Below are 13,410 nucleotides of genomic sequence, written 5' to 3'. Positions count from 1 at the left end.
CAGTGCTCCTATGTTGAGTCTTAAGTGTATCGCATCTGTTAAAGAAATGGCATTGGGGTATTTTTTTTTCCCTTCAGAAATGACCTTGTGTTCGAGGGTTTCCTCAGTAAAAGAAAGTTCATCCAACATCCTGGCACGCAACTGTAAGCTCGTCTATCTTCATAATCATGTTCTGAACATCTCTCCCCCTCCACAGATCATTTTCCGAAAAATCAGTGACGTGAAGAAAGAGGAAGAGGAGCGCCTCCGGCAGAAGAATGAGGTCACCCTCAGCATTCCCGTGGACCACCCCGTCCGAAAGCTCTTCCAGAAGTTCAAGCAACAGAAGGAGCTGCGGAATCAGGGGTCAACACAGAGCGACCCCGAGCGCAACCAGCTCCAGGTAGAAAGCCGCTCCTTACAGAACGGAGCTTCCATCACGGGCACCAGTGTGGTCACCGTGTCACAGATCACACCCATCCAGACATCGCTGGCCTACGTGAAAACCAGTGAGTCCCTCAAGCAAAACAACCGCGACGCCATGGAACTCAAGCCCAACGGCGGTGCTGACCCCAAATGTCTCAAAGTCAACAGCCCCATAAGGATGAAGAACGGAAATGGGAAAGGATGGCTGCGACTCAAGAATAACATGGGCGCCCATGAGGAGAAAAAGGAAGACTGGAATAACGTCACGAAAGCGGAGTCCATGGGGCTATTGTCAGAGGACCCCAAGGGCAGCGATTCAGAGAACAGCGTTACCAAAAACCCATTAAGGAAAACAGATTCTTGTGACAGTGGGATTACAAAAAGTGACCTTCGTTTGGATAAGGCCGGGGAGGCCCGAAGTCCGCTGGAGCACAGCCCTATTCAGGCTGATGCCAAGCACCCCTTTTATCCCATCCCAGAGCAGGCCTTACAAACCACACTGCAGGAAGTCAAACATGAACTCAAAGAGGACATCCAGCTGCTAAGCTGCAGAATGACTGCCCTGGAAAAGCAGGTGGCAGAAATTTTAAAAATACTCTCAGAAAAAAGCGCGCCCCAGACCTCTTCTCCCAAATCCCAGATGCCACTCCAAGTACCTTCCCAGATACCATGTCAGGATATTTTTAGTGTTTCAAGGCCTGAGTCACCTGAATCTGACAAAGATGAAATCCACTTTTAATATATATACATATATATTTGTTAATATATTAAAAACAGTATATACATCTATATACATACATGTGTATATACAGTATATACATATATATATTTTCACTTGCTTTCAATATGATGAAACCATATGGATTTTGATATGTAAATACTGCATGTCCAGCTGGATTCTGGCCTGCCAAAGAAGATGATTATTTAAAACATAGATATTGCTTGTATATTATGCAGTTGACTGCATGCACACTTTACATTTATTTATAATCTCTATTCTAATACAAAAAAAAAAGTATGATTTTTGCTAACCAAGGCAATGTAATATTTGAAGAATCAGGGTCCAACCTGCCAATGTTGCCATGACAAATTTGATCTCAGGCTGAGTATATCGAGCTGTCATTTTCTCACTGTTCTGTTAAGTTAAAATTCTGGATTAATGCCAAGGGAGAGTTCGCCCTTTTAGACCGTCGGTACCGTTTTATAATCTCTTTTCATAGGATATTTTTCTGTAACTTAGTGTTAGGTTATTTTCCCCAACAGGCAGTGTCTGCTCCATCAAAATGACTGTTTTGTTGCCTAAATCAGATAGCAGTGGGGGACGCTGAGAACGTATTGCTATGAGTTTTGTGCATGAATTGCATTTCTGCTCAACTATACCTCTCCTTTTTTAACACTATACTTAGATAGTAATCATTAACGCTTATGTAAGGAAATCCCTCCTCCCTCTGTCTTGGAGAACAGCTGCCATCTTGTAAGCTGATTTTACCAACCCCATAAATACGAAACTATTAATATAGTGTATATTATTATAGAAAAACTGCACCACAGGGTAAAAGGGCCTTTTAACAATTCATGTTAGCGATGCTGGTTTTCCAAATGTGATGACTGTTCTAAATTTGTACTTCTAAAACTTGTTCAAAGGTGAAGTTGAAAGGCTCTTAGCAAAGAAACAAACAAAACACATCTAAGTACTCATATCAAAATTTTAACTATAATGACATAAAATAAAAAAGAATGTAAGCAGATAGACAATATTTTGTAACATATCTGTAACTTAAGATGAAACACAGGTACAGAATTGTTCACACAGGATTCTTAATGTTTATAGGGATAACACATGAAACATGGTGACAAAAAAACACTAACAAGTAGATGTTAAGTTGCTCAGTTCAGATAACTGCTTTTCTATAATTTTATTCTGGTTACAATTTTCTAAAGCTTTTTTGCACACAGTTCTACTGCAGGACTTCTGCTGAGTTGATACAGTAGACTGCTGTGGCTCAGGCAGATCCATTTATGAAAGGGGGTTACTAAAGACTGAATTTCAGAGTCTTATGAGTTATAAATCCTCTTCCTAGAAAGTGCCTATTATCAACTAAAAAAAAAAAGTCACAAACAGTTGTGTATAGCCAGTCCCTTAAGTGGTATGTATTGAGAATAAAATACATGTTCATTTATAAGAACCCAGAAGAATTTTTTCTTTTGACTAAAGTCTATGTTATGAAGTTGATCAAAGAGGCATACTTTTAAATTGGTGCATGCATGACATCTAATTGTGGGAACAGGGAAGTTATTGTTTGCATCACGTTGAAAATATATTCCAGGAATCTGTACATTATTGGACCATCTGTACATATTCATTCACAATATACACCAGATGACAGCAAAATCAAAGGACATATTTTGACCTATTGTTGCCATTTTTATGAGCTTTTCTAACGATCTCTCAGCATCCCCAAACAAAACCACCAGAACTGAAAGACAGGTTATCACAATCAGACCGGAGAAGTGCAGAACCAAATAACTTATAAAAACAAGGGATATTTTAGAACATCTATTAGAGCTTCTTCACATGCCCACAAGATGTGCCTCTTTAATCCAGGAGTCTCAGAACAGATGTGATGTGCCAGGGGCTCCATTTCCCCTTCTCTGTGCCCACGACTTCCATTACTCATCATGGAAGTTTGCAGGGGAGCATGTCTCCAGGCAATGCTACGACATCTACCTACCACAGGCACAAGAAAATGAGGTAATCACAGTAAAAGGAATCAACCTTGAAATTGAGACTTAGTTGCTTTCATGGCGAGGAGGGTCCTTTTTCTTGACCTCTGACATTTATTGAATTGCAGGGTAATTTTCTATTTAACCATGTACAACACAAGCCTGGTCAAGCTTTTAGAGGTGAATGAATAGTAAGCATAACCTAAGTACAGAAATGGTCAAGCTTTAGCCACGTGCTTCAAAAATAACCATTGGTGTAAAACTATATCAGAATGACTAAAACAGCAGGGTAGTTTGAAGCTGCAATCCACGCCTTTGCCTATTAGTGGTGCAAATATTTGCTGTGTTCTGCCATTGACTCAGTCGACGAACAATATTATTGTTTGTATCCGTGGGAAAGAAACGTGGTTTTGACCTATTCGAGGTTGTCACAAAGGGGTAAAATGTGTCAGTTGCTTGTTTATGGTGCAGTTATCACGCATTCTTCTCCAGTCCCCTCTGTCCCTATGTGCATGACATGATGAGGTGCTGAATGCACTCTGCTGTTTCCAGCAGAAATGCATGTGTTCAGCAAACACTGTATATAGAGTAGTCTTTTCGGTTCCCAGATTCTGCAATTCTTACCAGGTGAACTTACTCAGACTTGAATGAAGGGTGAACACTTGCTTTAATAAGTGCAATCGTGACATAGTCATGTTCTGTGTTGCCTCAGCCAGCACATAGACAGGAGATTCTCTTTTGGGGGACCAGACGACTGCATGTTTTATTCTTACACTGTATAGATGCTTTCGGTGCATCCAGAATAAAATTTTTATTATTATATTTCTGAACAATGTATTAATAGGAGTAAATAGATATGTATTGAAAATCCAAACATTTTTCAAAGCAACTTACATACCTTCAATATTTTTCTATGATACTATATAAGATCAGATGCTGTACCCTGGACAGGTGGTTGTAATGCAACAGCAAAAGCCAAACAAAAATAGAAATGTGAGCTGTGCATCATAAGGACAAGTTTTGTCAGTCTGTATTAGGATATTATTGCATTATGGTCTAGTAGATACAAGAGCTTATGATAAAAAGAAAATAGGCACACGAAAGGCAGATGACAATACCAACTAGTGTCCCACAATGACATAAATAGTACTTCGAATGGTTTGGGCATAGATGTCGAAGAGAGACATATACTTCATTGTTAAAATGGAAGATTTTTATTATGACACCAGTTTCATCTCACATGAAGTACAGGTACCTGTACTTACATTGTACAGATACGTACAATTGTCCTACGTGCTCAGTGAAAAAAAACTGTATGTAGACCAGAGCAAGAGAGTTCGAAAATTTGGGATTTTAAGCCGCTTTTAAGAACAAATATATACTCCTGGAGTTCCTAGAGCTCTAACAGGAATATTAATTATGACCACTAACAAAAACGCCATTTTGCAAATTCATCCTATTGGAGCCCAAATGCAAATCACAATTTTCTATGAATTTAAGATTTTGTTCTCCTGAGATCTGGCCCATTTACTGTTCCATTTTAAATTACTAAATTCTTTTAGAAAACTTAAAAAAAATAGTCTTCAGAGCAGTGACTGTTTTTAAAAGTGTGCAGTGGTTGGTACTGGTGAAATTATGTGTCATATTCCTAATGAATTCTACTATCTTGTATAATTTTTATCTTTTAAGCTATTTTATCTGTCTCTTTTCCAAAATTTTATGTAGGTAATGAGACAATTTATCTAGAATGTACATAACATACATGGATAACTTTATGGATATTTTATAATTATGTGAATGTTGTGTTTTCATATTTTGTTACATATAAGAATATTTCTCTTGCGGTCTTGATGGCAAGGGAGAGAAGAAAGAACAATCTTTTGGAAAACATCCTAGGATTAGTATCTGAGCTCCATCTTGGATTCTGAATCTAGCTTTGCCACAATTGTAGTGTCACTTTGGGCCAATTAACTGTTCTCTGGTGTATCTGGGCTTCAATTTCCCCACCAATAAATAATAAAATGAAGATAAGAACTGCTCCGTTCTTATATCAAGATGATGTTAGGTCAGTGGCAAATCATCTTCCTCTCAAATGAAAATCACATTAAGATAAATTATTAATTGCTTCTTTCTTTCATAGAAGATCAGCTGAGGTGGACTCTCTAAATCTTTTTCTAGGGTTTAGAAGAGGTGTCTCTTGTTAGAAGTCGGTGGGGAAATACACTGATGGCTAAATAATTATCAGTCGTTGGCATGTGAGCAAAAGACTTGAGAATTATCTGGGAATTTAGAACTATTAAATAAACATGGAAGGAGTGAATGTCTTGTGAGAAGAGAGAAAGAAGAGAAAAATACATGTAAATATTATGATTTTGTTTATTCTATTTAATCATACTGCTCAGCAGAAATTCTCATTCTTGTGAGAAAAAGTAAAAAAAAAATTGTTGAGTATTCAAGATACAGAGCAGTTCATCTTTCGGTTTTGTATAAAAACAATCATGACTTACTTAAGACACATGGCTCCACGTGGGCAGATATTCTTACAATGAAATTCTTAATTGTGAAAGAATCCTTTCCAATGACCAATTGATTTTTCAATGTGTATCTTGAACTGGAAAAAAAAAAGGTCAAAAAAAAAAAAAGGAAAATCATTTGAATTACACTTAAAAATACTCATGTTATTGTGACCTAAATTAGTGTTCTAACTTAAAAAGCTATAATACATGATTAGTAATAATGGTAACTCTAGGAAGCCACTTATAACATGTAAACATTTTATTTTTGAGAATGAGATTCATTTTGTTAACATTTGTTCATTCTACAAAGATAGTCTTATATCCTAAAGAATACACTCAAGCCTGAAGTCACTCCATTGGTGGTGACCCTTTGGGTAAAGAAAATACCAAGAGCACATAGTAACAAAGGGGAAACATCTTACACACTGAGACATTTAGATCTCTTACAGGGTTTTTTAATTTTTCTGTTACATCAGAATTTAAAAACTGTTATAACAAAATGGAAATTGGGCATTCTTTTGAAAGCAGACACAATTTCTCAAGTTAAAGAAAGGTTCATTATAAATGCCCAATATATTTAAGAAATATTAAAAGAGATTTATGCGGAACATTCATTATTAACCATGACTTTTTACTATCCATTCAAATGTTTTTTATTTATTTGCTAAATAGTTGATAACACTTATATTTGTATCCACTCTGTGATAGGCCCATGGCATTCCAAATCACAGTTGCATTACATATGTATTCTGCACATATGTAAATAAATATTTTCAATCCACTTTCTCTCAGTGTAAACTTTGTACTTACAACTTACATGTTGTTAGCAGCTCAGATAATAAAAACTCTTCAAAATGGGGAATGACATATATGATTTTTTTAGAGGGTTGATATAGATTGAGTTGACATTATAAGAAAAGTTCTTCTTATTGGTTCAGGAAAACAAACCAAGAGGTGATGTATGTGGGACTACACAATCCAAACAAAAACAGAGTCAGGTTTTAAATAGGTTAGTAGTGTCAGGCTACATAAGCTCATGGGATTTGCACTTGCATCTCCGGAACAAACCTACAAAGAGGAAAACAGAGTTATTTGAACAGAAACAAAACTATAACCTACACCTTCCTATAGTTATAGCTTGTTTTTCTCACTGGCACATCACTAGACAAGCAAAAGGAGACATGTGGATGTCAAAAGCTCTTTAAACAATAAATAATGTGACTTATAAAACCTAATGCAATCCTAGGACTTGAGCAAGTAATAAATTCAAACATACTGTGTTGCATACATTCTCCTTTAATATCAGGTTTTCTCATCCTTAAGTAAAACAGTGCTTATATGAGATGTTTCTAGTACCCATACATGAATTATGGAAAATACAGTTTTAACAGGAAAGCTACAGACCTATTCTCATTAAAAGAGACACATTTTTGGGCTTTTCATACCTCTTTTCTGTGAAATTTAGATCTTCAATAAAATATTTTCCTTAATGGGGTGCCTGGGTGGCTCAGTCAGTTGAGCGTCTGACTTCGGCTCAGGTCATGATCTCCCAGTTCATGACTTAGAGCCCTGCATTAGGCTCTGTGCTGACAGCTCAGAGCCTGAAGCCTGCTTCTGATTCTGTGTCTCCCTCTCTCTCTGCCCCTCCCCTGCTCATGCTCTCTCTCACTCTCAAAAATGAATAAATGTTTAAAAAAATACTGAGATTAAAAAAAAATATTTTCCTTAAACTTTATTTTCACACAATCGTTACTCACAAGCTTAATATTAATTAATATTTGTACTACTTTGGCATTTGCCCTTCACCACCACCTCCCCTCTTTATTTTCTCTGCAAAGGTATCTATTCACTTTTCCACAAATTTACAAGTGTTTTACCTCCTGGGTCTTATCCAACTTTTCTCATTTAGAATATTTCTAGAACTGGAGATTTAGATGCTAAAAATAATGACATTGCTAGTGATTCTCTTCCTGGCAATATGAGTTATTCAGTATGTTTAAGATTACAAACCAATATACTTTTCTTATGTTAGGATAAAATGCTTACTCTGTATTTTGCTGGTTTTATTTTCCATTCTTGATACTTTTCTCCCCAAAACTACTTAAAAGAATCAGACTTAAAAATAAAATTTCTTCTTTGACCCTAGGTCTTTTTCTACATTGGAAATAATGAAGATAAACATTTATATAATTATAAATTTGTTCTTTGTTTTCATGATGGAGGAATTTAACTTATAATGATCACAATTTAATTTATAATTCTCACATGTGGTAATATAATATTTCCAAAAGTTATAGTGAAAATCTGTTTGGGGTCATAAAGTATGCGAAGATGAGAAGCACTAAAAAAATGAACATTCTTTATTAACAAAATTATATCACACAAATCAAGTTGCTAAACAGTGTCAATGTTCAGTATTACTAATGAGTTTAATCTTCAAAGCATTTTCTGTAAAATAATTGGTTCTCAGCCATCCACTGAGGGCAGAAAATATCTCCTATCCAAGTCCAAAGGCCAGTGACAAAGTATGGAGTTTTATTACCATGTCTTTCTTGTCCTTCAAAACACTTGAGGGTATGCACAAACACACAGAACCAAACAAATCATCTTCTTCTATAGAGCAAGGTAGTTAATTCATTCTTTGTAGAGTATTTAAATTTATTAAACAGCACGGTGAAGTTTGAGAATGTTTGAGAAATTAAGAGAAAATAGGTAAACATTTATGTTGACTTATTTATTTAGATAGTACTAAAATTTGTAATTGGCCCTACATTATAATTAAAATTTTGAGTCATGTGATGTAGGGAAATGAGACGTGAGCTGGAATTTGGATCATTACCTGAATCAAAATCAAGACTTATCCAAGTCTTATCCAATTCTGGCTCAACCGACCCAGAATTTTTTAATTCCTATTGTATGCCAGATGTTGTAAGAGTGTTAGTCTGTATTCTAACTTGAGATTTTCTATCTCTTGATTTTCATGATGAGAATATGTTTGCATGCTTCATGAAGGTCAAGACCATTGAGATTTGGACTGGGAATCAGGAAAATGATGAAGGCAAAGGATGAGAGAAGACTGAGTAGAATCTATCTGTTTCTTTACCTTCAGGCTTAGAAGTTAAATAAGTTAATTTGGCTCATATTTATTGAGTGTTCATTCCCTGTTTATGCTGTGCTAAACATTTTATTTCGAATCTCACATTTAATTTTTGCAACAACCCTAAGAAGTAACAGATAAGGAACTTGTCAGGATAGCCTAGCTATTAAGTGGTAAAGGTGAAATTCTTTTTTATTTTTAAAGTTTTTTTAAATTTCCTTAATGTTTATTCATTTTCGAGAGACAGAGAGAGACAGAGTGCAAGCAGGGGTGGGGCAGAGAGAGAGGGAAACACAGAATCCGAAGCAGGCTCCAGGCTCTGAGCTGTCAGCACAGAGCCTGATGCGGGGCTCAAACTTACAAACTGAGATCATGACCTGAGCTGAAGTCAGATGCTTATCTGACTGAGCCACCCAGGGGCCCCGGTAAGTGATAAAGGTGAAATTCTAAAACAGGCAAGAAGACTTTAGAGAGAAAAATTCATTTTATAGACTACTGACATTGCAAGGGGCATCTGGTCCAACCACAAATTCCAAGTTTTTCAAGACATGCACTTTTATTTTATTTTTTATTTTTTTGTTAAATTTTTTTCTAACTTTTTAATTCAGTATTGACAGAGACAGAGCGTGAGCAGGGGAGGGGCAGAAAGAGTGGGAGACACAGAATCCGAAGCAGGCTCCAGGCTCTGAGCTGTCAGCAGAGCCCAACACGGGGCTCGAATCCACAAATGGTGAAATCATGACCTGAGCCAAAGTCGGCACCTTAACCGACTGAGCCACCCAGGCACCCCAAGACATGTACTTTTAAAGGCTCCTGAGATTAAAATAACTTCCAGAAATGTCACTCTGTAACATAAAAGTAAATACCTGATTTTTCATGGTAGGTCAAAGTAAATGACAGCGGTTGAAGTCCTAATTGTTATAAGCACAAGGTGCCCCATCACAAGTGGAATTTTCCTTTACTTCTTCAGCAATCGAAAGGCATCTGTAAAGGTAAATTGCCAAATGCAGTAACAAGTAAGAGGCAAGTTGTGGTCACTGGTACTAACACTTTCTTTTCCAACTGAATTTTAACCTAAAGAGGTAATGCATGATAGTCAAGGAAAGCAAGAGACATTCAGGATTTTTTCTATTATTTTTTCTCCATTTTAATATTGGACTTTAGATGAAACTCCAGAAAGATTTTATTTTTAAAATTTATTTTTTGATCCACTAAGTTTTAAGTGGATTATGCAGATCTTTTTATTGATTACACTGATGTTGCCTTCTTGGCCAAACCACTATTAAATGCATTATCCAAATGAACTATTTCTGTTTAGAATGGCAATTTGTATTACTTCCAAATTTAATAGGCCTCTTGTATGTATATTTGCTTTAGAAAGTATAAATAATTTTCTCTAATGAAAAAAATGTTAATTTTCTGAAGGTGATTTATTTGTCCTACCTTCTGAGATTTTTTTTTTTTTTGAAGCTAATGTGTTGAGATAAGAAGAAACAAGGTATTACAGCATTACATTCTGGGGATCCTTGGCTCAAACCATCTTATTTCTCTTTGATGATAACAGAGCTAGAGGTAACCATGGAAAAGACCATTTTACTTGTTTCATAACAATTGTAGAGGACCCCAGTGATAGTATCCAAAGCCTTTTATAGTTAGCTCACTTTCACCCTTGATTTTTATATTATCACTACATTATTGTTTAAATGAGGTCATGACTTGTACTACATCTGAATGAAGGTACTTGGTCAAAGAACAACTGAGGAAAAGAAATAGAAAAGTAGGGTTAGTAGTTGCTTCCTCATCATGGGTTTTCTGTGTGCGTGTGATGCTTTTTAATAGTATCTATCTATCTATCTATCTATCTATCTATCTATCTATCTATCTAGATAACACATTGTTATAACCACTATTAAGATTTTAATGAAACACTAGGAAGCATTTTGAAAGCTCATCAAATATTTGGCTTTAAAAAAAATGTAATTGAGGGCTCCCCTACCAACCAAGTTTACCTCTGGTTCTGACCTAGAAGCCCAGTCTCATAAACACTTGGCATAGTTAATCTATATGTCGTGGGATAAAGCCAAGAGAGTCTGACCACTCTTTCCTTCATGCAGAATCACTGACTGTTGAATGACCAGACAAGTCAAGGCCAAAATATCCACACTGTGCCTGAATAAGCCAGAGTTAGTATTCACAATAACTAATTTAAGTAATTCATTGTCAAATATTTTGTCCTCCTTCTCTGCTAAGTCATCTTTGATAACATGAAGCTGAACCCTCTCCTCCTCTACTGAATTCGGGAGATTGGACTCTGTGACTAAAGCAACAAAGATTATTGTTGATCACAGAGCTCTTGGTGTCAAGGATCCCTCATTGGCTCCTCAATTTTTTTCAGAGTATGATGGGAACTATTCCGGATGAGGCCAAGAATGAGCAAACAAGAAGAATAGCTAGCAAACTATGCAAAATCACAATATAGATTCATTTTGAATTCCATGTCAAAGAAAGTTTGATAGACTTGAGTCTTTAATATTGGTATGCTATGTCATAAGCATGCATTGTCAGTTCATACAAAAGCCAAATGTAGTTTCATTTAAAATCAAGATTACTTAATATATTTCATATTTAGAAAAATAGTGGCAAGAATTGTTTTTTGATGTCTGTGGGAAGGTTTTCATGTGATTCTTGAGATTCTTTTTCAGAGGTTATAAATACAGTATTCACTTACATCTTGTTTTGGTTGGCAGCACGGACATCTTCCACCCTAGAACCCATTCACAGTTAAAGCAAGACAGAACATGCATTTCATATGAGGAACAATATGATTGTTACAACATTGAAGTTGGAAACCAATTTAGCACCATTTCTACCCTGAAACATTCACTGAAATTTATTGAAAAAGCAGAGACTCTTAGAATTGGTTGGTACTCACAGAACACAAATCAAAATGTACATACTTATGATATATTGAAAACCATAGATTTCTTTTTATTCTATGTTCTAGTGACTTTGTTGACTCCAGTTGCAGCATTGTATATGTTATAATGCAAATTACTCACTATAACACTAATGTTTCTATTGGAAATTATTTTTGAAAATTCATAAATGTCTTTGCCACTGCAACCATATTGATGGGAGTTGGGGTATTAAAAATGCCTCTACCTATAAGGGTTAATTTACTGGAAACAACTGATTCGTGTATTGGCCAAGAAAACAATGCAAAAACTTCATGTGATATTTTTAACATCATTATGCTAAGTAGTACTTGTTTGCTCTTTTAAAAATCTAATCCATGCCTAGCAGATCATTTCTTTCTACTTAAAGAAAGGTATTGCAATGTGTAATATAGAAATTTTGTAAGTCCTGTTGACCTATTACCTGATCGCTGAGAGAATGTGTGAAAATATTTTAACTTTGACTTTAGGGTCAATTCTGGAACACTTGGGATCAAAATTTGATTGCTTCTGGGAGATTTGTGATGATTATCACTTTATTTAAAATTTGTTCACAAGAAATAATCATTTTAAAAAGTGAATTGGCAGGTGGAAGATTCTAACCCAAAAGAATTCTGGGTTTCAGCACAATAAACTGTATTTCATCAGGGAGGATTATTTTGGTTTTTTTTTCACACTTTATTTAAATGTGAATATTTTTTCATGATACAGAATAAAATGTGCATTTTATGGAACTTGTTTGAATTGTGTCTTTGTTGAAAATAATTGTTTTGAATTTGGTTTAATAAATGAGAAGCTCTCCATTACAAAAATATGAAGCAATGGATTCAGAGAAAATAATTTTGATATATTAGCTTTGATAATATTACTTTAAACATCTATAATATTTTTCCTGTAATAAGTTGTACTGTAATGCTATAAGCAATAAAATTAGTGTCACATAAGAAGTTAAAATTGTAACCCCCTGCAGTATATTTGTTTAAAGTAAAAGATTTCTCTTTTCTGTTAAAGATAGTGATAAAAACTAGATAGAATTTTGAAGAAATTTTTATTTTAAAATGGGATTTCTTTTTATATTTCTAAATTCTTTTAATTTATCAAAAACATAATTATTTTCCTAATATTATGGGTTTATCCCAGTCTTTGAAATTAAGAAGGTTAGAATGTCCATGGAAAAATTGAATGCTTCCATATTTTAGAAAATCCATAGTTTGCCACTAGCCCTTGAAGCATTAAAAGGCGAGAGCGAGATACGTAATATAGGAAGGCTGTTACATGAGGCCTGCAGATTTTTTCTAATTAAAGAAACACAGGCTTAAGGGATGGATTTTTGGACATTACTGAAGAGTTATTTATATCTATTGTTTCTCTGTGCAATATAGCATTTTGATTAGAGGACAACTAAATAAAACTTTGTCTTTGTTATGCATATATGAAAGTGTATTTATAGAGGATAGATTCTAGAGTGAGCTGTTGTTTATAAAGAAGTCAGGGATATGAAGATCACACATAATTAAAAGGATCAATACAAAAATTATTGGTAATTAACACCTCTGTTTTGCCTTTCTTCCCCTCTTCTTTCCTTACACACACACACACACACACACACACACACACACACATACACATACACACAGCAATCAATTACAATCCCTTCTTATAAATTCTGTGATAATACATCTACTGAGAAAGATACCAACTTTCAAACATGATA

The 13,410-nt window shown here is 35.2% G+C and overlaps 1 protein-coding gene across 1 annotated transcript in view; it reads left to right on the top strand.

The window, feature by feature from the left end:
* Positions 1 to 1,196, top strand: part of KCNH5 (potassium voltage-gated channel subfamily H member 5) — a 294,649-nt gene extending 293,453 nt beyond the window's left edge. The window contains exon 11 of the mRNA XM_019451600.2: positions 197 to 1,196. Coding sequence (XP_019307145.1) covers positions 197 to 1,144 — 948 coding nt within the window. The 3' untranslated portion in view covers positions 1,145 to 1,196. The remainder of the gene's footprint in view (positions 1 to 196) is intronic.
* Positions 1,197 to 13,410: the final 12,214 nt, after the last annotated feature.

This window comes from Panthera pardus, unplaced genomic scaffold (genome assembly GCF_024362965.1).
Source record: "Panthera pardus isolate Hobbes unplaced genomic scaffold, ASM2436296v1 HiC_scaffold_24, whole genome shotgun sequence".
Lineage (NCBI taxonomy): Eukaryota > Metazoa > Chordata > Mammalia > Carnivora > Felidae > Panthera > Panthera pardus.
The sequence above is the reverse complement of the archived record's forward strand: the minus strand, read 5'-3'. Positions and strand labels throughout refer to the sequence as shown.